This window comes from Aythya marila, assembly GCF_965140915.1.
Source record: "Aythya marila genome assembly, contig: HAP1_HAP1_SCAFFOLD_179, whole genome shotgun sequence".
In the NCBI taxonomy this organism is placed as follows: domain Eukaryota; kingdom Metazoa; phylum Chordata; class Aves; order Anseriformes; family Anatidae; genus Aythya; species Aythya marila.
In genome coordinates this window covers 557474-583630 of record NW_028137479.1, presented here as the reverse complement: position 1 = coordinate 583630, position 26157 = coordinate 557474, and the positions used below count along the sequence as shown (strand labels likewise).

Here is a 26157-nt window from a genome sequence, read left to right as displayed (position 1 = left end):
TCTACGTTAATATAAAAGGAGTACCGCACACTTCTGCTCAGGAAGAAAATCACGGAAAATGTCAACTTTGATTTTAGATGTTGAATTTGTTGCAGTGAGATCTTCCTCATCGCACGATTCTATTTGGATTTAAACCATATTATCTATGGAGAGACCAAGATTAGGACAAGAACAGCACAGAGTTCAGCATGAAGCCAATCAGGAGCTCAAGTTTGTATTCTTTGTATTCCACTTTATCCTTCTCTTGCTGGAAGGACCTGCTTTTTGAGTCTCCTTCTCTTCACTAGGAGCATGTTCCCTCTTGCTTTGGTAATGCTCTTTCTCAGTGGTTTTAGTCTTGTCCTTTGTATCTTGGCATCTCTCTGTAACAGCTGAGGAGGAAAGGTTTTTAGAGCTACATTCAGTGTCAGACTTGAGAGAGGAAGTTTGCCGCAATTTCTCACCAGGCTCACAAGACTCTTTGCCGGACAAAACGGTTTCTTTTGAAATGAGGTCACGTTCTTTTGATCTTCTTGGTTTCTCCTTGTCTCCATGGTCATCACGTTGGTACTGGGCGAGGTATTCATCGTTCCCAGGAGATTTCGGAGGGTCCACGACACTGCACAAAATAAAATCACATTTCTCACTTCTGCTGAAGGACGTGAATATTAAGAGTAAAACCTTCCAACGTCAAACAAACAAACAAAAACCTCCGGACTACAGGAACCCTCACAAAGATATGCCATTTAGAAACCTCTCCTGTGATTAGGACACATTCTCCAGCTCCCAGAGAAAGTGCTTTTTCCCCTCTTGCTTCTGAAGCCATTGCACTAAAAAAGCAAACGCATCTGTCTCCTTCCACCTGCTGCTCTGAATAAGAGCCAGAATATTCAAAGCCACTCTATTTGTTCTCCCCACATAGCCGAAAAAACACCAGTTGAAAGAGTTTTCTACCTCTCTCCACGAATTTACATTCACATATCCTATGACTGCAAAAATAGAAGGCGGGGCTCAGGAGGAACAGCCAGTGCTGGAAATGAAAAAAAGCAGCCTGTTTCTTCAGAGTCTTAAGCCTATGCTACTAGGAACAAAACAAAACAAAACAAAACAAGAGGAGAGGAGAACAACAGCGGGAAATTTACCTATTCTCCAGGTGTTCAATTGCAAAGCCTCCTCTGGAGGATCAACAGTTGTGAATTCAGTGTGCTTAGGAGAAATCAGATCTACATCTGAACCACAACTATTTCAGTAGTATCACGAACTTCTGTTACTCTGAAGAAGCAGTCAGCACCGTTTCTATGTTAAGAAAGAGCTGAACAGAGTCTGTTATTCACATCAAGTAGTCAGGCAGGTTTCTTTAGGAAGGCTGGGTTTCACTAGAACATTACTAGCCTGTAAGCCTCATGGCATCACCTTCCATCTTGACTGCTAAACCTCCTTGCTCCCTACTATCTTCTTTGCCAAGATACAGCTGTCCACATTTACTTTTCCTACTTGGCTGGACTGAATTTAAGAAGGTATCTTGCAACTCTTCCTCTTGTTTGCCACTTAATCATCAAACCAAATGGAAACTATTTGCCTTTAACCTCTTTATTTCAGGCCTTCTGATGTAGCGGCACCTCTACAGCGGCTGGGGACTGCAGGCAGCTGTCTGGAGAGGTCGAGGAGATCTGCTGGCAACTTTGAAGCAATTTCCGTCCCTGGAAGATTGCAAAAGTGGGCAAGACCCAGACCAACCCGATCTCATTTCAAAGTTAACCTTGCTTTGAGTAGGAGGCAGGGCCAGATTACCTCCGCAAGTCCCTTCTATTCCTTTTACCCTTAGAATCTGGGGATGTTTCAGCTAAAAAGGAGGGCAGAAACACTCTCAATAGGTGTCCACCATGTAGTAAAACAGTGCCGTGTACCTGGTTAACCTCTGCAGCCCGCAAAGCATTTCTATTTGCAGCAGTGCCCTGACCCCAGCCTCTTGCTGAGCTCTGTCCTGTGCTGCTCGGATGCTCCCGCTGCTCAGACATGGGGGCTTAGAGAGCCACCGGGCCAGCACAAGCCCCTCAGCTCACTGTCAAACTTCACATTTGGCATCTTTCACTTCACCAGCGCCGCCGGACGAGGAGCCCAGCGATGCCTGATGCCGCTCCGGGCTCACCTAAACGCGGGGCTGGAAATTCAGATGCAAAGCTGCGAAGGTTTTTCTTAGTGAAAGCATGGAATGAGTGGCCATCAGTGACTAACCTTACAGGAAGGCATTCACTTTGTGAATGCTGCAGTGAATGAAGACTGAAGGCGTTTTCTGAATGACCTAAGGAGAGTCCTCCCCGAAAAGGAGGACGGTTTATTGTCTATGTAACATCTCCTTTGAAGGTTCGAGCACGAGATCCACCAGGTTTAAAATCTCAAGACACGGATCTGCCACCACAGAAGCAATACATTTCATCTACTAAGCCTAAATACCGTATTTTGCCTCCTCTGTAGGTTTAAAAAAACACGGCCATGCTTGAAGGAATGCATTCTCAGATATTCTACCTATTTACAGTGCTTTAATTAATACCACAGACATGTTGTGCTGTTCAGGGGAATTTGCAATTACATTTTCATTTCCAACCAAACGCAGCCTGACACAAATTGGGAGTAACAGAAACGAATCATCTGGAAGCCGGGATATGCATCATTCGCCATTTTCTAAGAAAATGACAAAAATATAAAACCCCAGCAGTCTGAGAACGTGAGCAATGAGGTAAAGGCATGATCAAACAAACGCGAAAAGCTACTACAGGAAAACTACTGACAGACTAAGGTTAGCTGCTCTGAAAGGGCTGTGTGGGTGGACCCATTGTCTTCAAGTTCAAGCTTTTTCCTGCAGAAACTGCCAAAAATTACGCCAAATATAACAATGGTTTTGCAAGACGGATAAACGTCCTCCAGTCTGAAAGGGAGAAGAAAAGCCAGTGAATGCCCACATCAAGAGGACTTTGCTGATCCCCAGGTATATTCAAGTTACATCTGTCTTTGAAATATACGCCCCTAGTTTAGGCTTATCTCATAAATTAAGGAGAAAAAGGCATCTAAGCAGCCAATTGGAGGAAAAAGAAAACACACTGCACTTATGGTTGATTCCTATTGAGGAGTTCCAGATGAAACAGAGAACAGGATCTCAAAACTTATTTTTACAAACTGCTGCTCTTATTCCTGTTCCCACAGGAACTGACAGTTCAATAAAGGGCTTCAGACTTCACTCAAGTAGTCCTGTAAATACTGTTTGTCATTATAAGGAAAGATCTCTGTGCTTTTCAGTGCTGTGACACGCCTACATATCAAAGCCTTTTCACGAGCAAACTGTGTTGGCATTTGGACTGGCTTTTTAGAATGAAACCAGGGCTTTCAGCGAATAATCCCATAAGACACATTTGAGAGTCAGCAGAAGTAAAAGCACTGCCTCTGCTTCTTGCAAAATCCTTACAGTGCAGCCCTAAAAACAAAGTTGAACCTTCCCCAAAACGCTGAGAAATACGAACACTGAGAAGTTACAGACACACACGGATCAGCACTACTTTACCTTCTGTGGGTCAACGGGCTTTGCAAATTCCCTGAAACGTCTGTCAGTGGCAAGTCTGTGAGTAACGTCCCTCAAGAAAATTCTAAGGTCACGCAAGGTATCCTTCTCTTCCTCCTCCAGCATCTTTACTTCTTCCTCTTGTGGCTTCTGAGGCTCAGCTGGTGGTGCTACAGGCACAACTTCCAATGTCCAATCAACTTCAATTCATCAGGAAAAATTAGCCAATTTACAGTACTCAAATACAAGCATATGACAAATTACTGACAGAAAATGACCACCAAAGCAAAGCCCAAAGAGCTAGTAACTTCGATAGGAAAGTTTTAGATGTACTTCTCATATCCTCCTCACCTCTTTTCTTTACAGGAGGCTTAGCCACTTCATTTAGAATTAGGTCCTCAAAAAAAGGCTGCTCTCTCTGCCCTACCAGGCAACTCAATATTGCACACTTCTCCAAATTCCGTATTAAATCATTTTTGCATCTAAAGCAGAAGGAGGAGAGACATTTCAGATTTAAGGCCACAAAAAACTCATCTTCGATTCCAAAAAGACGAGTACCTTTTCAAATTAAGAATAACCTGAAGAACACAAACTGAAAAAAGTTATCATCCTGGCCTTAAAACGCTACATTTTCACAGGCTGGCACGGCAAATTCAAATATCACCTTTAAGAATCACCTGTAGAATTAAAGCTCGCTGAAGGGATTGTACGCTACACTGGTAAAGTAATGGCTTTCACCACATCCAACAGCGCCTCCTTTGTATTTACTTGCCTTGCTGCAGCCTTTACTTAGAACCTTTATGGCTATCGAGGGAAGAGACAGGCTTCAGCAGACAAGTGAGGGCTTTTTGCTGAGTTTTTATTTCTCTACCAAAAGGTGTCTGAAGTAGCTAGTACCTCTACGTCTTCCTCCATTTTCAAGTTCTAGTAATAAAAGGTAGGTGAGGAATTTCACTACTTATTTTAGAAGGAATTTACAGCCTGTACAAAAACTTCTGTGGGAACTCAAGCACTTTCAAAGCAGTTGATAATAAACACGTCTAGGTAAGACCCGTTCTCTTCCCCCAATGACTGAGACCAAATCATCACAATGACAACAGCGTGGTCCTGTTTTGGGCACCTTCCCTTAATGTAAACTCTCAGAAGTCAATGAAGTTCTGCACCTACTTTTACTACAGTTTATTTGGGAATACAACTAGAATTTGATTCCAAAGTTACTTTAGCAGAAATTGGAACTCAGCTTTCCAGCTTGGAAAGCTTTGGCCTCTATGAAGAAAGAAACTGATTTACTTATTTTTTTTTAATCAAAGTGTTTCAATTCTCTACTAAATTGCATTATTAGCAGTTTACCCAACATAGCATGGAATGGCAGACTGTCAGAAGAAATCTCTTCAGTAAAAACATCCTCTTGTCATTTCAAGCACTGCATATTCTTGACTGAACCACTTTGTAGCCACCAGAATTATTGTATTAATTTATTATTTGCATGTGTGAGAAGGGGGTGAAAGTCACTTGCTTGACTCAGAAAAAACCTTAAGCAGATGCTTTCACAGCATTTTTTTCTCTAAGCAAATTTTAAGTGATTTGTTAGGGTGCCTGAGTAATAACAGCATGCATTTAAGAAAGCACAGCATTTTGATGCTGAAAGCATTCATAAATTACAAGACACTGAAGAAATAGTAAGGAAAGTATTGACAAATACCTCTTCTGGGAGATCTGAGTGACGTACATCAGACGGAGCAAGCAGCAAAACTGGCAAAAATGCTGGAATGTTACGTAGTAGAGTTAGAAAAGTAAGTTTCAAGGCAGGTCCAGCGTTGTCCCACCATAAATGGATATCTGGGACATAAATTGTGCTTGGTGCTGTCTTCTGAGCATTTCGGATCAGCTAGTGAAAAGGAAAGCTTGCGTAAGAAAACTAAAACACGTACAAGAACCTCTTAATACACAGCTACATAGCCATCTGACTGCCCCATGAAATGAAACTACGTGAACAGAGTGGCAAGCATCCTTTCACATAAGGAATTTCTCTGTGCACCCTTTCAGATTATCAGTATTCGGAGAACTCTAGTCAGAAGATGGGAAGGATATATTCAGGCAGTGGCTAGACACCGTAGCTATATGGCCACAGCCACAATCATCGCATAACAAAGAAAGGAAATGTCCCTCTTAAGGGACACATCAGTATTCAGTCGTGTAACATGTCTGTCCTTACTTGTATGGCTCTCAGACGTTTCCACTAAAGGTAAAAATATTTTAAGGTAGTGATGCCAAACAAGAAAATGGATTTCCTGCCTAAAAGTAAAAACACCAAATCTGGTCATTTTTTCTAGTTAAAACCACATCACCGTGCAAATGAAGTGTTTTCTGAATGTTAATGCTTTTAGTGCACATACTGCAACAGCACAAGTTGTGTATGTCCGTGCGAAAACAAAATAAACAGAAGCCCCAAACCTTGGTTACCTTACTAATATAATTTAGAAGAAGGCTACAAAAAGTAGCCGACATGCAGTCTGATACAGAGCCATCTACTGGGAGCACACAGTCCTAGGAGGCAATGAGAACTACTTTCTGGATCCCAGTGACATGAACAGCATTTCTTTCCACAAAGAGATGTTCGTTAGCAACACCGCCCAGCTTCCTGAGCTGCTAGCAACAGCCTCACTGTAAAATTGGGTATGGAAAATGTGGACATGTACAACATCCAGATTGTTTGTGGTGCTGTCTAAAAGAAAAGGGGATTTTCAGACAGAAGCAAACATCCCAGCACATTAAAACAAGGCCACCTCCATTACCAATGAATTTTGCTCACCTTACTTGCAACTCGATTGATCCTTTACATACAGTCAGTGAATCCGATGAGAAGAAAAAGAAAAAAAGGTACCTGTCTGCAGATTTCTTCTGGCGATGCAACGTTTGTAAGCAGAACAGAAAGGTCCAGGGTGTGAACGGGAAACTTCTCCAAAGCGTGCAACACCACGGGTGCCACGTAAGAAACCCGGCCGTACCCTTCTTTTCCTACTATTAGCAGACGGGGCTGGCATGATGTTGGTTCGCAGAAAGCACTCCTAGAACAAGAGTTAAGAAAACAAGTTTATAAATGAGGTGCTGAATAGACACACAGATGTTCCAAGTAATTTTCCTATAGACTTTCTTTTCCCTCCCCAAATAATCCAAATGGCAGCGGTACATTAAATACATGTAAGATTTCCAGTTAAGTTATTCACTCATTCCAATTGTTTCACCTTCTTCCCTTTGTTTCATCTTCTTCCCTTTTGTTTCCTATTCTTTACTAAACCAAGACTGCAAATTAATATCCCTGCAATCTTGCTTTACTACTAGGAAATAAATTGGTGAGGAGCATTTGTTTCCCCACTACAATCAGGCTGTACCTTTGCTGGCTTAAATCAAAGATGCTAGAGACTTAGCCTTGCTCTAAAGCACAGAAAATCTTCTGGACAGCACAGCAATAGAAACGGAGAAAAATAACTGATCCAGCTGTGACAACATGATCTAACTTTCCAACTGTGGGCTTGCATGACTTCCATACTAAAATATCACAAGATTAACACAACTTGGTGGCTTAACAAATAAAGACACCATTCACATTTTTCTCAAGGTGTTTTAACAAGCCATTTCTCAGTTTTCTTTCTGCTACATAATTCACTACTGGTTTAACAATCCTGGAAAACAGAAGGGCAAAAGGTGGCAACACAAACCCAAAAAGTTGGGGTATTTTTAGCTAAAAGGACAGACAGCACATTTATGTGGTCTTGAGTCTTTTAAAGAATGCCATGGATTAAGTCAACGTGTTCTGGTAGTCTACAGATCACTTTGGCTTACGAAGAGAAGCCTGGGCTTTTCAATTTGGTCATTCAGAGCAACTTCATTACGACTTTAGTCCCTCCATCCTTTCTTCTTGTGAATACCAAGCACCCCTTCAACACACAAATTTGATGTTGCCCCTTCCTCTACCACCCCTCGCACTTTTAACAGCTGGAACTGTTTACAAAAACTCAGCACACCTGAGAATTTAAACGTAACAGGGATCTATCTTTCTTTACCTGCTGAAACAGAGGCATTTTTTCTCTGGTCCGTTAGGCATTCCATCTTTTAATTCATCTCCAGAAACCAAGGATGCATCGTCATCACTGTCAAACATATCATCTTGTAAAATAGGATTGAAATGCTCTGAAAGGCAAAAGAGGTTTGTTAACTTTCCTGAATAGCCTTTGTCTCTTTCTCTTCCATTAATACAGCTTCTAAATCAGTGCCAAAACCCTTTCTTCATTTGAGAGCACACACTGAAATCTACTTCCTAGAGTTCAGCCCACCACAGATCTAAGGAGATGGCACAAGGCCCTACAAAGCTCTACTAAGTCCCACTGATGTGTACGTATAAGGTACGCTACTCTTGGTGATTTTTTTCTCCCCCTTAGAATAAAGGAGATTACGAACAATTTCTGCAGTTGCTAAATAGATAAAAAAAAAAAAAACAAAAAAAACAAACAAGACCATTTCTTTCTGGAGGAGGTTCCCACAATGAAAGCATGGGGATAAAGGATGTGATGGCCACAGAATTCCACTCATCTAGTAAATATCAATGCTAATTCATCTCATGTGTATAGTACGATCCACAAACATTTAAATTAGGAGACTGGTTAAAAATGATGATAGCTAAAACAATATTTAGCTTAGACCAGTTATACTTGTATCCTGGTCCTGACATTCTTCAGAAAGGAATTAGATCTTTGGAGGGGAAGCATTTCTACGTCAATGTTTCTGAGTTTTGATTTTTTAAAGAAAAATAGGTGCCTTATACTTCAAACCTCAAGTCAACCTCTACAAATGCTAATTATCTTAGCTGCCCTCAGAAGCAGGATGCTTCAGTAGAGAACGCATCGTCCTTTACTGTGTATTGAGTCATTCAGAGCTTCCATTTGGCATTTCAGTTTCGAATCCACAATAAAACCTATGCGTTGTATTCCAGACTTGCCCAAAAAAAAAGACATGCACATGCAAATAATAAAATTCTACCACCATTATGTCTGAAAGCTATAAGTTGATTGCACAAACCACAAGTTTTTGCTTTAGCAGAATTATAAAGAAGTGGATGCTGTGGTTATACCTTGCTGTCGGTCCTCCATTAGTGCAAGCTGTGCATGCGGGAAGATCTTCTGCACAACTTGTAAAATATTCTCTACTGATCTTTGAAAAAGTGGCTTGAAAATGGGTGATAGTGCTTGTACGGGTGAAGCCTTGATCCGGTTTGAAGCTGGAACAACCTTCTTCATAGCCATGAAAAAGTCCTTTGCTTTTATTTTAATAGAATTAACGTCTAGTAGCAACTTCTCCCTACTTGCATAAATCTGAGGATAGCATCGGCGTAGAGAGCACAGCGCAGCTTCAGTACAGAGGGATTTGATATCTGCACCACAGTCTCCTAACAAACAAAAATCAAACGTTACATCAGTCAAGGCCCAGGTTTACAACATGCAACATTTAAAGAATTTGTAATGCCAAAACCAAACAGCATAACAGGGAATTCAAAGTGCTACCGCTCTGCAAGGATGTTTCATGTTGCTCACTGCTTGATATCCTGCACTTACGCAGCTGAAGCAGACTCCTCATCAAAAACCATACTCTTGAGGAAGATGCCCCAGAACCATTTAATGTTCTCAGACAACAAGAGGAACGACAACAAAGAGTAAATAGATGAAAGCATCTCACACAGATTGCTATGAAGGCGTGCCAGCTGCCTCGTTGACTACTTGTGCAACAAGGCACAAGAGCATGGGTACTGCCTGGTACAAGCTAAGGTTCTTTACAACTTGGTCACAAGCAAGAATCCGTTTCTGTTTCAGTCTTACCAATGCATTTCTCAGCTAGTTCATCAAGCAACATATCCGGTGGCTGAGGGGTCCAGTCACGAGTGTGAATCTTGACAATTTCTTTTCTAGCCTGGAAGCAAAATCATTGCATTTTAGCTTGTCCCAAGTTTTCCTTAAAAATACCAACAAGAAACAAACAAACCAAAAGGCAAACAAACAAACAACACAAAACAAAACAGTCCTCCCTCAAAACCCCTCATCTACTAATACACTTTTCTTACTTGCTCAACTTTCAAGTATTTTACAGTTATTTAATATACACTCTGCATTGTCAACCAGGAAATTGAATAGTTCTTATTTGTTATACTGAACTTTTTCTAGGAACCTACAGTGAAAGAAAAGGCATTTATAGCTTCAATAACAAGTTTCCAAACTACGAGACCTAAGGACCCAGACGAAAATACTGTAATGAAAAATTTATCCAGAAACATTTCTTTGCTGTCCAAAAAACTTCTCTAAAACTTAGCAAGCTTTCATTGGGACAGTCTCATTACTTCATCACATTTGCTTTCCAGTCAGTAAATTCACAGAAAGCACTTCTGGCACAATGCTTCCAATTGCTACAATTACTATAAAGAAGAAAAGAATTATGACTCAAACTACTACCACCGAGCAGGGGCACAATCAAATGCAAACACGTCCCCTATTCATTCATAAGTGAAGGATTGAGACCAAAAACACAACTTCATGATGAAAACACCCAAGTGGACTAAATAATTAAGCAAACAGGTACAACTTTGGGAATGAAAGGTTTGATTATAGAACTAACTACTTGGTGGTATCATCCTGACCATATATATCCAGTACCAGATTTGTCCTCCATGGAACAACGCAGTGTCTCCACGTATCACTCTTTTGTTCAAGTTGTCATTTTTTTTTTTTCCTATAAAGTTGGACTTTGCCATGGTAGCACTAACGTTGAATTTAAGTTCTCACCTCTTTATCTGGCAAGCTGAAGAGGAAGTGTCTGCCAAAGCGTCCTGGTCTTCGTAAAGCAGGATCTATAGAATCCAGTCTGTTAGTAGCTCCGATTACCACGATCTCCCCTCTGTTATCTATGCCGTCCATAAGCGTCTGAAGAGTTGAAACGATGGAACAAATAGAAAAATATAAGTTTTACTTACTGGTTCAGTACATTTTGTTACATTCCACATGACTTTCTTGATGCCGGAATAACCTTCTTCCTAGTGGTCATTCAAAACTGGGAAAAAAATAGTCTACCAAGTCGGGGTTTTTTTGATTTGATAATAAATCTGCAGACTGTTAAGTCATCAAGCACTTCAAGACTGTTTGAAATAATCTCTACGTTAATATAAAAGGAGTACCGCACACTTCTGCTCAGGAAGAAAATCACGGAAAATGTCAACTTTGATTTTAGATGTTGAATTTGTTGCAGTGAGATCTTCCTCATCGCACGATTCTATTTGGATTTAAACCATATTATCTATGGAGAGACCAAGATTAGGACAAGAACAGCACAGAGTTCAGCATGAAGCCAATCAGGAGCTCAAGTTTGTATTCTTTGTATTCCACTTTATCCTTCTCTTGCTGGAAGGACCTGCTTTTTGAGTCTCCTTCTCTTCACTAGGAGCATGTTCCCTCTTGCTTTGGTAATGCTCTTTCTCAGTGGTTTTAGTCTTGTCCTTTGTATCTTGGCATCTCTCTGTAACAGCTGAGGAGGAAAGGTTTTTAGAGCTACATTCAGTGTCAGACTCGAGAGAGGAAGTATGCCGCAATTTCTCACCAGGCTCACAAGACTCTTTGCCGGACAATACGGTTTCTTTTGAAATGAGGTCACGTTCTTTTGATCTTCTTGGTTTCTCCTTGTCTCCATGGTCATCACATTGGTACTATGCGAGGTATTCATCGTTCCCAGGAGATTTCGGAGGGTCCACGACACTGCACAAAATAAAATCACATTTCTCACTTCTGCTGAAGGACGTGAATATTAAGAGTAAAACCTTCCAACGTCAAACAAACAAACAAAAACCTCCGGACTACAGGAACCCTCACAAAGATATGCCACTTAGAAACCTCTCCTGTGATTAGGACACCTTCTTCAGCTCCCAGAGAAAGTGCTTTTTCCCCTCTTGCTTCTGAAGCCATTGCACTAAAAAAGCAAACGCATCTGTCTCCCTCCACATGCTGCTCTGATTAAGAGGCAGAATATTCAAAGCCACTCTATTTGTTCTCCCCACATAGCCGAAAAAACACCAGTTGAAAGAGTTTTCTACCTCTCTCCACGAATTTACATTCACATATCCTATGACTGCAAAAATAGAAGGCGGGGCTCAGGAGGAACAGCCAGTGCTGGAAATGAAAAAAAGCAGCCTGTTTCTTCAGAGTCTTAAGCCTATGCTACTAGGAACAAAACAAAACAAAACAAAACAAGAGGAGAGGAGAACAACAGCGGGAAATTTACCTATTCTCCAGGTGTTCAATTGCAAAGCCTCCTCTGGAGGATCAACAGTTGTGAATTCAGTGTGCTTAGGAGAAATCAGATCTACATCTGAACCACAACTATTTCAGTAGTATCACGAACTTCTGTTACTCTGAAGAAGCAGTCAGCACCGTTTCTATGTTAAGAAAGAGCTGAACAGAGTCTGTTATTCACATCAAGTAGTCAGGCAGGTTTCTTTAGGAAGGCTGGGTTTCACTAGAACATTACTAGCCTGTAAGCCTCATGGCATCACCTTCCATCTTGACTGCTAAACCTCCTTGCTCCCTACTATCTTCTTTGCCAAGATACAGCTGTCCACATTTACTTTTCCTACTTGGCTGGACTGAATTTAAGAAGGTATCTTGCAACTCTTCCTCTTGTTTGCCACTTAGTCATCAAACCAAATGGAAACTATTTGCCTTTAACCTCTTTATTTCAGGCCTTCTGATGTAGCGGCACCTCTACAGCGGCTGGGGACTGCAGGCAGCTGTCTGGAGAGGTCGAGGAGATCTGCTGGCAACTTTGAAGCAATTTCCGTCCCTGGAAGATTGCAAAAGTGGGCAAGACCCAGACCAACCCGATCTCATTTCAAAGTTAACCTTGCTTTGAGTAGGAGGCAGGGCCAGATTACCTCCGCAAGTCCCTTCTATTCCTTTTACCCTTAGAATCTGGGGATGTTTCAGCTAAAAAGGAGGGCAGAAACACTCTCAATAGGTGTCCACCATGTAGTAAAACAGTGCCGTGTACCTGGTTAACCTCTGCAGCCCGCAAAGCATTTCTATTTGCAGCAGTGCCCTGACCCCAGCCTCTTGCTGAGCTCTGTCCTGTGCTGCTCGGATGCTCCCGCTGCTCAGACATGGGGGCTTAGAGAGCCACTGGGCCAGCACAAGCCCCTCAGCTCACTGTCAAACTTCACATTTGGCATCTTTCACTTCACCAGCGCCGCCGGACGAGGAGCCCAGCGATGCCTGATGCCGCTCCGGGCTCACCTAAACGCGGGGCTGGAAATTCAGATGCAAAGCTGCGAAGGTTTTTCTTAGTGAAAGCATGGAATGAGTGGCCATCAGTGACTAACCTTACAGGAAGGCATTCACTTTGTGAATGCTGCAGTGAATGAAGACTGAAGGCGTTTTCTGAATGACCTAAGGAGAGTCCTCCCCGAAAAGGAGGACGGTTTATTGTCTATGTAACATCTCCTTTGAAGGTTCGAGCACGAGATCCACCAGGTTTAAAATCTCAAGACACGGATCTGCCACCACAGAAGCAATACATTTCATCTACTAAGCCTAAATACCGTATTTTGCCTCCTCTGTAGGTTTAAAAAAACACGGCCATGCTTGAAGGAATGCATTCTCAGATATTCTACCTATTTACAGTGCTTTAATTAATACCACAGACATGTTGTGCTGTTCAGGGGAATTTGCAATTACATTTTCATTTCCAACCAAACGCAGCCTGACACAAATTGGGAGTAACAGAAACGAATCATCTGGAAGCCGGGATATGCATCATTCGCCATTTTCTAAGAAAATGACAAAAATATAAAACCCCAGCAGTCTGAGAACGTGAGCAATGAGGTAAAGGCATGATCAAACAAACGCGAAAAGCTACTACAGGAAAACTACTGACAGACTAAGGTTAGCTGCTCTGAAAGGGCTGTGTGGGTGGACCCATTGTCTTCAAGTTCAAGCTTTTTCCTGCAGAAACTGCCAAAAATTACGCCAAATATAACAATGGTTTTGCAAGATGGATAAACGTCCTCCAGTCTGAAAGGGAGAAGAAAAGCCAGTGAATGCCCACATCAAGAGGACTTTGCTGATCCCCAGGTATATTCAAGTTACATCTGTCTTTGAAATATACGCCCCTAGTTTAGGCTTATCTCATAAATTAAGGAGAAAAAGGCATCTAAGCAGCCAATTGGAGGAAAAAGAAAACACACTGCACTTATGGTTGATTCCTATTGAGGAGTTCCAGATGAAACAGAGAACAGGATCTCAAAACTTATTTTTACAAACTGCTGCTCTTATTCCTGTTCCCACAGGAACTGACAGTTCAATAAAGGGCTTCAGACTTCACTCAAGTAGTCCTGTAAATACTGTTTGTCATTATAAGGAAAGATCTCTGTGCTTTTCAGTGCTGTGACACGCCTACATATCAAAGCCTTTTCACGAGCAAACTGTGTTGGCATTTGGACTGGCTTTTTAGAATGAAACCAGGGCTTTCAGCGAATAATCCCATAAGACACATTTGAGAGTCAGCAGAAGTAAAAGCACTGCCTCTGCTTCTTGCAAAATCCTTACAGTGCAGCCCTAAAAACAAAGTTGAACCTTCCCCAAAACGCTGAGAAATACGAACACTGAGAAGTTACAGACACACACGGATCAGTACTACTTTACCTTCTGTGGGTCAACGGGCTTTGCAAATTCCCTGAAACGTCTGTCAGTGGCAAGTCTGTGAGTAACGTCCCTCAAGAAAATTCTAAGGTCACGCAAGGTATCCTTCTCTTCCTCCTCCAGCATCTTTACTTCTTCCTCTTGTGGCTTCTGAGGCTCAGCTGGTGGTGCTACAGGCACAACTTCCAATGTCCAATCAACTTCAATTCATCAGGAAAAATTAGCCAATTTACAGTACTCAAATACAAGCATATGACAAATTACTGACAGAAAATGACCACCAAAGCAAAGCCCAAAGAGCTAGTAACTTCGATAGGAAAGTTTTAGATGTACTTCTCATATCCTCCTCACCTCTTTTCTTTACAGGAGGCTTAGCCACTTCATTTAGAATTAGGTCCTCAAAAAAAGGCTGCTCTCTCTGCCCTACCAGGCAACTCAATATTGCACACTTCTCCAAATTCCGTATTAAATCATTTTTGCATCTAAAGCAGAAGGAGGAGAGACATTTCAGATTTAAGGCCACAAAAAACTCATCTTCGATTCCAAAAAGACGAGTACCTTTTCAAATTAAGAATAACCTGAAGAACACAAACTGAAAAAAGTTATCATCCTGGCCTTAAAACGCTACATTTTCACAGGCTGGCATGGCAAATTCAAATATCACCTTTAAGAATCACCTGTAGAATTAAAGCTCGCTGAAGGGATTGTACGCTACACTGGTAAAGTAATGGCTTTCACCACATCCAACAGCGCCTCCTTTGTATTTACTTGCCTTGCTGCAGCCTTTACTTATAACCTTTATGGCTATCGAGGGAAGAGACAGGCTTCAGCAGACAAGTGAGGGCTTTTTGCTGAGTTTTTATTTCTCTACCAAAAGGTGTCTGAAGTAGCTAGTACCTCTACGTCTTCCTCCATTTTCAAGTTCTAGTAATAAAAGGTAGGTGAGGAATTTCACTACTTATTTTAGAAGGAATTTACAGCCTGTACAAAAACTTCTGTGGGAACTCAAGCACTTTCAAAGCAGTTGATAATAAACACGTCTAGGTAAGACCCGTTCTCTTCCCCCAATGACTGAGACCAAATCATCACAATGACAACAGCGTGGTCCTGTTTTGGGCACCTTCCCTTAATGTAAACTCTCAGAAGTCAATGAAGTTCTGCACCTACTTTTACTACAGTTTATTTGGGAATACAACTAGAATTTGATTCCAAAGTTACTTTAGCAGAAATTGGAACTCAGCTTTCCAGCTTGGAAAGCTTTGGCCTCTATGAAGAAAGAAACTGATTTACTTATTTTTTTTTAATCAAAGTGTTTCAATTCTCTACTAAATTGCATTATTAGCAGTTTACCCAACATAGCATGGAATGGCAGACTGTCAGAAGAAATCTCTTCAGTAAAAACATCCTCTTGTCATTTCAAGCACTGCATATTCTTGACTGAACCACTTTGTAGCCACCAGAATTATTGTATTAATTTATTATTTGCATGTGTGAGAAGGGGGTGAAAGTCACTTGCTTGACTCAGAAAAAACCTTAAGCAGATGCTTCCACGGTATTTTTTTCTCTAAGCAAATTTTAAGTGATTTGTTAGGGTGCCTGAGTAATAACAGCATGCATTTAAGAAAGCACAGCATTTTGATGCTGAAAGCATTCATAAATTACAAGACACTGAAGAAATAGTAAGGAAAGTATTGACAAATACCTCTTCTGGGAGATCTGAGTGACGTACATCAGACGGAGCAAGCAGCAAAACTGGCAAAAATGCTGGAATGTTACGTAGTAGAGTTAGAAAAGTAAGTTTCAAGGCAGGTCCAGCGTTGTCCCACCATAAATGGATATCTGGGACATAAATTGTGCTTGGTGCTGTCTTCTGAGCATTTCGGATCAGCTAGTGAAAAGGAAAGCTTGCATAAGAAAACTAAAACACGTACAAGAACCTCTTAATACACAGCTACATAGCCATCTGACTGCCCCATGAAATGAAACTACGTGAACAGAGTGGCAAGCATCCTTTCACATAAGGAATTTCTCTGTGCACCCTTTCAGATTATCAGTATTCGGAGAACTCTAGTCAGAAGATGGGAAGGATATATTCAGGCAGTGGCTAGACACCGTAGCTATATGGCCACAGCCACAATCATCGCATAACAAAGAAAGGAAATGTCCCTCTTAAGGGACACATCAGTATTCAGTCGTGTAACATGTCTGTCCTTACTTGTATGGCTCTCAGACGTTTCCACTAAAGGTAAAAATATTTTAAGGTAGTGATGCCAAACAAGAAAATGGATTTCCTGCCTAAAAGTAAAAACACCAAATCTGGTCATTTTTTCTAGTTAAAACCACATCACCGTGCAAATGAAGTGTTTTCTGAATGTTAATGCTTTTAGTGCACATACTGCAACAGCACAAGTTGTGTATGTCCGTGCGAAAACAAAATAAACAGAAGCCCCAAACCTTGGTTACCTTACTAATATAATTTAGAAGAAGGCTACAAAAAGTAGCCGACATGCAGTCTGATACAGAGCCATCTACTGGGAGCACACAGTCCTAGGAGGCAATGAGAACTACTTTCTGGATCCCAGTGACATGAACAGCATTTCTTTCCACAAAGAGATGTTCGTTAGCAACACCGCCCAGCTTCCTGAGCTGCTAGCAACAGCCTCACTGTAAAATTGGGTATGGAAAATGTGGACATGTACAACATCCGGATTGTTTGTGGTGCTGTCTAAAAGAAAAGGGGATTTTCAGACAGAAGCAAACATCCCAGCACATTAAAACAAGGCCACCTCCATTACCAATGAATTTTGCTCACCTTACTTGCAACTCGATTGATCCTTTACATACAGTCAGTGAATCCGATGAGAAGAAAAAGAAAAAAAGGTACCTGTCTGCAGATTTCTTCTGGCGATGCAACGTTTGTAAGCAGAACAGAAAGGTCCAGGGTGTGAACGGGAAACTTCTCCAAAGCGTGCAACACCACGGGTGCCACGTAAGAAACCCGGCCGTACCCTTCTTTTCCTACTATTAGCAGACGGGGCTGGCATGATGTTGGTTCGCAGAAAGCACTCCTAGAACAAGAGTTAAGAAAACAAGTTTATAAATGAGGTGCTGAATAGACACACAGATGTTCCAAGTAATTTTCCTATAGACTTTCTTTTCCCTCCCCAAATAATCCAAATGGCAGCGGTACATTAAATACATGTAAGATTTCCAGTTAAGTTATTCACTCATTCCAATTGTTTCACCTTCTTCCCTTTGTTTCATCTTCTTCCCTTTTGTTTCCTATTCTTTACTAAACCAAGACTGCAAATTAATATCCCTGCAATCTTGCTTTACTACTAGGAAATAAATTGGTGAGGAGCATTTGTTTCCCCACTACAATCAGGCTGTACCTCTGCTGGCTTAAATCAAAGATGCTAGAGACTTAGCCTTGCTCTAGAGGACAGAAAGTCTTCTGGACAGCACAGCAATAGAAACTGAGAAAAATAACTGATCCAGCTGTGACAACATGATCTAACTTTCCAACTGTGGGCTTGCATGACTTCCATACTAAAATATCACAAGATTAACACAACTTGGTGGCTTAACAAATAAAGACACCATTCAATTTTTTCTCAAGGTGTTTTAACAAGCCCTTTCTCAGTTTTCTTTCTGCTACATAATTCACTACTGGTTTAACAATCCTGGAAAACAGAAGGGCAAAAGGTGGCAACACAAACCCATAAAGTTGGGCTATTTTTAGCTAAAAGGACAGACTGCACATTTATGTGGTCTTGAGTCTTTCAAAGAATGCCATGGATTAAGTCAACGTGTTCTGGTAGTCTACGGATCACTTTGGCTTACGAAGAGAAGCCTGGGCTTTTCAATTTGGTCATTCAGAGCAACTTCATTACAACTTTAGTCCCTCCATCCTTTCTTCTTGTGAATACCAAGCACCCCTTCAACACACAAACTTGATGTTGCCCCTTCCTCTACCACCCCTCGCACTTTTAACAGCTGGAACTGTTTACAAAGACTCAGCAGACCTGAGAATTTAAACATAACAGGGATTTATCTTTCTTTACCTGCTGAAACAGAGGCATTTTTTCTCTGGTCCGTTAGGCATTCCATCTTTTAATTCATCTCCAGAAACCAAGGATGCATCGTCATCACTGTCAAACATATCATCTTGTAAAATAGGATTGAAATGCTCTGAAAGGCAAAAGAGGTTTGTTAACTTTCCTGAATAGCCTTTGTCTCTTTCTCTTCCATTAATACAGCTTCTAAATCAGTGCCAAAACCCTTTCTTCATTTGAGAGCACACACTGAAAGCTATTTCCTAGAGTTCAGCCCACCACAGATCTAAGGAGATGGCACAAGGCCCTACAAAGCTCTACTAAGTCCCACTGATGTGTACGTATAAGGTACGCTACCCTTGGTGATTTTTTTCTCCCCCTTAGAATAAAGGAGATTACCAACAATTTCTGCAGTTGCTAAATAGCTTAAAAAAAAAAAAAAAAAACAACAAACAAGACCATTTCTTTCTGGAGGAGGTTCCCACAATGAAAGCACGTGGATAAAGGATGTGATGGCCACAGAATTCCATTCATCTAGTAAATATCAATGCTAATTGATCTCACGTGTATAGTACGATCCACAAACATTTAAATTAGGAGACTGGTTAAAAATGACGATAGCTAAAACAATATTTAGCTTAGACCAGTTATACTTGTATCCTGGTCCTGACATTCTTCAGAAAGGAATTAGAAACATTGACCTAGAAATGCTTCCCCTCCAAAGATCTGAGTTTTGATTTTTTAAAGAAAAATAGGTGCCTTATACTTCAAACCTCAAGTCAACCTCTACAAATGCTAATTATCTTAGCTGCCGTCAGAAGCAGCATGCTTCAGTAGAGAACGCATCGTCCTTTACTGTGTATTGAGTCATTCAGAGCTTCCATTTGGCATTTCAGTTTCGAATCCACAATAAAACCTATGCGTTATATTCCAGACTTGCCCAAAAGAAAGACATGCACATGCAAATAATAAAATTCTACCACCATTATGTCTGAAAGGTAGAAGTTGATTGCACAAACCACAAGTTTTTGCTTTAGCAGAATTATAAAGAAGTGGATGCTGTGGTTATACCTTGCTGTCGGTCCTCCTTTAGTGCAAGCTGTGCATGCGGGAAGATCTTCTGCACAACTTGTAAAATATTCTCTACTGATCTTTGAAAAAGTGGCTTGAAAATGGGTGAGAGTGCTTGTACGGGTGAAGCCTTGATCCGGTTTGAAGCTGGAACAACCTTCTTCATAGCCATGAAAAAGTCCTTTGCTTTTATTTTAATACAATTAACGTCTAGTAGCAACTTCTCCCTACTTGCATAAATCTGAGGATAGCATCGGCGTAGAGAGCACAGCGCAGCTTCAGTACAGAGGGATTTGATATCTGCACCACAGTATCCTAACAAACAAAAATCAAATGTTACATCAGTCAAGGCCCAGGTTTACAACATGCAACATTTAAAGAATTTGTAATGCCAAAACCAAACAGCTTAACAGGGAATTCAAAGTGCTACCGCTCTGCAAGGATGTTTTAACATTTCGTGTCCATAAAGAACAATTCTGTTTGAATGCTGTCTGCCTCTGGGCCCTGCACTGGCAATTTAATTCTTGAACCACAGATGCAGTGTGTCCCAGTCTCCCCCTCATTCTAGTCAATTTATCAAGTCTTCAGAAAATACTCCTTAAATTTATGAACCTGTTTGCTTTTGTTATTCCGGACTTCTATTTCTAACAGTTACAGCCTTTTTTTTCCTGTCTTCTTCGAGATTAACTTAACACTGCTATAGATGTGACTGTCCCTGTGAATGGCTGGGGAAGAATGTTTTAATTACTGGTGAAGTGTCAATAAGAAAGCTATTTGTGTTTGATGTCTGGGAGTTTCATAACAACTGATAACAACTAGTGACTGTTATGGGATACTATGCAGACCTTTGGTATCTGGCCAGGGGGCCAAGAGATTAAGAGGAAGAAAAAAGAAGCTGAAGGACGGCTGGCAGACAAGACCTGCAGAAAATGTTCTATAAACTTGGTACAGTGCCAAAGGAGTACAAACAGGAAGGACTTGGAGAAGAAGACTACGAGCCTTCAGCATGAAAGACCCCTAGAAACCCCCAGAGGAGACTGATGCGCATGCTCCAGTAGGAGGGACTGGACCCCGGAGGCTAATTATAATAATCTAATTTTTTTGGAAGTAGTAATGAATATGTATTAGTCTAGGAGCATAAAAATCAGCTGCTTGATGTAACTGGTGTGTGCCCTGGTGGAGCGGAGACTCTCAGTGCACCCAGCACTGTTTGCTTACCTCTATTCTTTTATATTCTTCTAATAAATCCTATTTTTTTATTTAATCCTAATTTGAATCCTGAGCCATTTATACCACTCTCTGCAGGGAAGTTTCATGTTGCTCACTGCCTGATATCCTGCGCTTATGCAGCTGAAGCAGACTCCTCATCAAAAACTATACTCTTGAGGAAGATGCCCCAGAACCATTTAATGTTCTCAGACAACAAGAGGAACGACAATAAAGAGTAAATAGATGAAAGCATCTCACTCTGATTGCTATGAAGGTGTGCCAGCTGCCTCGTTGACTAGTTGTGCAACAAGGCACAAGAGCATGGGTACTGCCTGGTACAAGCTAGGTTCTTTACAACTTGGTCACAAGCAAGAATCCATTTTGATTTCAGTCTTACCAATGCATTTCTCAGCTAGTTCATCAAGCAACATGTCCAGTGGCTTAGGGGTCCAGTCACGAGTATGAATCTTGAAAATTTCTTTTCTAGCCTGGAAGCAAAATCATTGCATTTTAGCTTGTCCCAAGTTTTCCTTAAAAATACCAACAAGAAACAAACAAACCAAAAGGCAAACAAACAAACAACAAAAAACAAAACAGTCCTCCCTCAAAACCCCTCATCTATTAATACGCTTTTCTTACTTGCTCAACTTTCAAGTATTTTACAGTTATTTAATATACACTCTGCATTTTCAACCAGGAAATTGAATATTTCTTATTTGTTACACTGCACTTTTTTCTAGGAACCTACAGTGAGAAAAGGCATTTATAGCTTCAATAACAAGTTTCCAAACTACGAGACCTAAGGACCCAGAGGAAAATACTGTAATGAAAACTTTATCCAGAAGCATTTCTTTGCTGTCCAAAAAACTTCTCTAAAACTTAGCAAGCTTTCATTGGGACAGTCTCATTACTTCATCACATTTGCTTTCCAGTCAGTAAATTCACAGAAAGCACTTCTGGCACAATGCTTCCAATTGCTACAATTACTATAAAGAAGAAAAGAATTATGACTCAAACTACTACCACCGAGCAGGGGCACAATCAAATGCAAACACGTCCCCTATTCATTCATAAGCGAAGGATTGAGACCAAAAACACAACTTCATGATGAAAACACCCAAGTGGACTAAATAATTAAGCAAACAGGTACAACTTTGGGAATGAAAGGTTTGATTATAGAACTAACTACTTGGTGGTATCATCCTGACCATATATATTCAGTACCAGATTTGCCCTCCATGGAACAGCGCAGTGTCTCCACATATCACTCTTTCGTTCAAGTTGTCAATTTTTTTTCCTATAAAGTTGGACTTTGCCATGGTAGCACTAACGTTGAATTTAAGTTCTCACCTCTTTATCTGGCAAGTTGAAGAGGAACTCTCTGCCAAAGCGTCCTGGTCTTCGTAAAGTAGGACCTATACAATCCAGTCTGTTGGCAGCTCCAATTACCACGATCTCTCTTCTGTTATCTACGCCGTCCAGAAGGGTCAGAAGAGTTGAAACAATGGAACAAATAGAAAAATATAAGTTTTACTTACTGGTTCAGTAAATTTTGTTACATTCCACATGACTTTCTTCCGTGAGTAGTCATAAAGGACAAGCTTTTTAAGGACAAGACTCATTTTAAGACATAAAAAATAGGTAAGTTAACACAGACCACATGCTGATATCAGGCTTAGTAAATTGGTTTCTACTATCGTTTAGAATCACCTGTTTTGGCATTGAGTTACAAGTTTTCAGGATAAATTAACATGTTCACAGTAAATTAAACAGGTCATCGTCCTTTTTTTTTTTCTTTTTTTTTTTTTTCCCAAAGATCAAGCAGATTTTATGTAGGTGCAAAACTGTAATACCTATGAATGTGGTCTTGTTTACTGGAGCACACAGGAGCGAGACCATCTATCTCATCAAAGAAAATAATTGAAGGTCGCATCTGACAGGCCTAGCAGGAAAACACTGAGTAAAACAGCATTATTTAAAGGAAAAATGCACAAAAACATCATGGTTGGAATGTCATCTAAACTAGATTTTTCACTTTAGCCTCTGGGACCTCTACTGATAGAGCTACTGGAGTATCTGGCATGACTAACAGAAGACAGCAGTCTGTGTCAACCCACTGTATCCGGGTGACAGGAAGCAAATTGTTCCAGTAGTTCTTACAGCTGACATTCACAGCAGAAACACTGGCATTTCCATTTCAGGGGGAAAAAAAAAATAACAAAATACAAAAAAAGAGCAAGTGCTACTTAAAAACGTTGACCACAGAAAATAATGGTTTCAACTCTGACAGAATACACTGTGCATTTCAACCTTACCTGTTCAAATAACACACGAAGTTGGCGTTCTGATTCCCCCACGTATTTTCTCATGCAGTCCGAAGCATTTCTCAGAAAAAATGATATTTTCCTGTCACTTCGACTATATTCACTGGCAAGTGCACGAGCAACTAGTGTTTCCCCTGTTCCTGGGGGGCCATAAAATAGACAACCTCTGCAATAAAAAAGATCCAGATAGGAAAAAAAAACATCATGATGAGTACCTCCTACAACCATCGTCTCTAGAACAAACTCGTCTTTCCTAACCAAAACACGTCATGTACAAGACAGCAGTAATAGCTGAAGTGTGGGTAGAGGCAGAACAGATAGAAGTTCCGCGTTTTTACAACGTTTCACAAGAAAATTCATTTTTTTCACCCAAAGAAATGAATAAGGAGGTAACTCAAACGTATAAAAACTTCAAAAGAGAGCATACTGTCCCAGAAGGACACTTCCAAAACTGCTGACAAACAGGGTGATTACCGCAAACCGGAGCCAAACGGGCAAACTTCAGCACAGAATCTGAGAATGGGCTGAATGGTGAATCACCAGTTCATTCTGCAGCAATAAACTGCATATTCTTGCTTTCACAATATGCAGAATCTGATAGTAAAGCATTTAATGCTCCTTTCAAAAGCATTAAGTTACTGGGTTTGGTCTCTCAGACCATCTATTGCTGATGGCAAGTGAGGAAGCCTAAAGCCGAAAGGAAAAGCGATGCCTTAGCACTCAGAGGAAAAAAAAAAAAAAAAAAAAAAAAAAAGAAAGCAAAAGTAGGCAGGAAAAACAACTGGGCTTCCAGGCAACATATTACAATTGACTTCCACACTAGATAATCCCTTCTTGCTTACAGACTAATCAAGCTGACTTGTACATAAAACTGAGAACAAAACCACTCCAACCCAACTAACCCAACTTTTTAAAAACACCAGATGGTAAAACTTACAAGTTTCAGACATTGCTTATATTTTTAACCTACAAATATTCTGGATTCTATCCATTTTTAAGAAACCACTTTTTGCTACTACTAAAACAAATGTTCACCGCTGCCAAAAATGTTGAAGCATGGAAGCATATTGATACCTTAATTGAACTTTCTCCTGAAAACAGCTGACTTACGATTTATCACTGTCATGAGTTACCTTGGGGGCTGAATATTGAACTGCTGAAAAACTTCTGGATACAGGACGGGAAAAATCACCATCTCTTTCAAAGCTGCGATGTGTTCCGAAAGACCACCCACGTTCTCAAATCCAATCTAAAGAGAAATTCAACACCACAGAGTTTGTATGTTAAAGAAAGCAGCAACCTAGATCAAGGTTTCATCAGAAATTATCTCAGCACAACGCAAACATTCTGGGCAATTTTTGAAGTTGCTTTAGAGAAAACCATCAACAAAGGTAGTTGTAGATGGCGCACTGAGATCTTTCATAATCACTGGAAACACTCGCTGACACGATGATTAGTTTACCACTTACCGCATTATCTATTTGCATTGCATCTCCCTGACTTCCTCCAGCTTTCTTTTGATCCCTCTGAACTCTCTTTAGGTCCCGTTTCTGACGTTTCACTCGAAAAGTCCTGATTTGAATTAAGGAGAAGTTATAGGGCTTCTTTTTCTTTAAGATGCAGCTCGAAGATTTTTGTTTTTCATAATAATGCCAAGCAAATGTAGAAGACATTAATTAATATATTAGAAGACCTAATTAATTGACATAAACTTACACAGTTACATTTAGATAAACTTAAACATGGCTAAATATTCATTTGAAGGAGATTCAACCCTCCCCTATTCTCTACCGACAGCAACCTTCTTGGAGATGTGCTCTCGCCGTCCTCACTGCTCTCACCACCCTCCTCCGTATCACACGTGCTAAGCAAGGGAGATGAGCAAGAGGGTGTAGAATCACTGATGTCATCTGCACGTCTCCGTCTGCAAGCAAGCATATAAACCAGAAAGTTAAAAAGAAAATAGAGCAGATACTAAGTAACACCAAAAATTAAGGGAATTCTATCTCAAAATTGCCTCTGAGATCTATTTTCCAGTCCACTGTACTCCTTAGGAATCTGATTTCAAAGGCCATGACACGATTTTCCTCGTGACAACTGTCTGCTTTCAAGAATGCTCAACAAAATATCTGGCAATCAACAGCATTCTCTACGCACTAACTGCTTACAGAATCCAAAAAGCCTTTATCATTACTAAGGCAATTTATGATTTCATTTAGATCTTTTATTGTTTAAGGTTAACTGCATATAGAAACATTAGTTGATTCCAAACAGAAACTAGAGTCAGTATTTGAGTGATAACTTTTTTTTTTTTTAAATCTAACAAAACTTCCATAAAGCCTCTCCCTCTAAATCGAATAAAATTATTTTCGGTTTTAAGAAAATCCTTTGTATCCTTCAAGATTAAATAGTCTGACTAAGAATTTTAAGGGGGGATTCCGGCTTCAGTTCCAGAACCAAAGAATTTCAGTTACAGAAACTCAGACACTACCTCCATAATCATCTTATCAGCGACCCACAAATATTGGATTTAAAAAAGAAACCAACTTAAAAGTATCCACCTCCTCCCCTCCAAATAGTTCTTTCCTCTCTATCCTCAGACTACCAAAGTACTGATCATAAACTTACTCTGTAATTACCACTAAACTGAAAACCCTTTGAAGCATTATGCAGTAAGGAGACTGACAGCTCTACGGATAAGTAAGAGCTATCACTAGCCATACACCAACCTGGCACGTCTTCTATATTTTTGTGACCCAGCATTTTCAAGTGACTCTTTCTGTCTGACAGAACGCGGCTGGCCCGAGTTAGTCCTCTCTCGATCTCTTTGTCTTACTGAAAGGAAAGAATTTAGAATAATGATACAGATACATTTAAGAGAGGAGGATATCAAAAGAAAAAGAAAATGCCACGTGTTTCACTCATCCCTAATTCCAGAAGAATTTTTAACTGTTTTTGCTTTTCATCAGTGCATGGTACAAGTGGAAAACTACGCCCTGTTTAAAGGTGAACTGAAAATCACAAGAGCAAGACCATTAAGTGTGATTAATTACTGTTATAGCAAGGATACATAGCACTAAGTACGCCAAACAGCAAAGAAAGACAATGTGCACAGGACACACGTGTCTGATAAAAACAGGGAAGTTCATGTGCAGAATGAAGGTACAGAACTGAAATAGAACTGTGTGCGCAAACACGTCTTTGCATTCAAAAATTCTATCTCACTTATGTGCAAGAAATAA

At 40.5% G+C, this 26157-nt stretch overlaps 1 protein-coding gene across 1 annotated transcript in view; it reads right to left on the bottom strand.

Annotated features, from left to right (window-relative positions):
* Nucleotides 1–8736: 8736 nt before the first annotated feature.
* Nucleotides 8737–26157, bottom strand: part of LOC309890792 (ATPase family AAA domain-containing protein 2-like) — a gene marked incomplete at both ends in the record, with an annotated part of 70883 nt that continues 53462 nt past the window's right edge. Inside the window, 8 exons of the mRNA XM_082785197.1 lie at nt 8737–8975; nt 9403–9493; nt 10360–10519; nt 22445–22533; nt 22907–23081; nt 24049–24164; nt 24385–24487; nt 24711–24839. Of these exons, the coding sequence (XP_082641323.1) occupies nt 8737–8975; nt 9403–9493; nt 10360–10519; nt 22445–22533; nt 22907–23081; nt 24049–24164; nt 24385–24487; nt 24711–24839 (1102 nt within the window). The remainder of the gene's footprint in view (nt 8976–9402; nt 9494–10359; nt 10520–22444; nt 22534–22906; nt 23082–24048; nt 24165–24384; nt 24488–24710; nt 24840–26157) is intronic.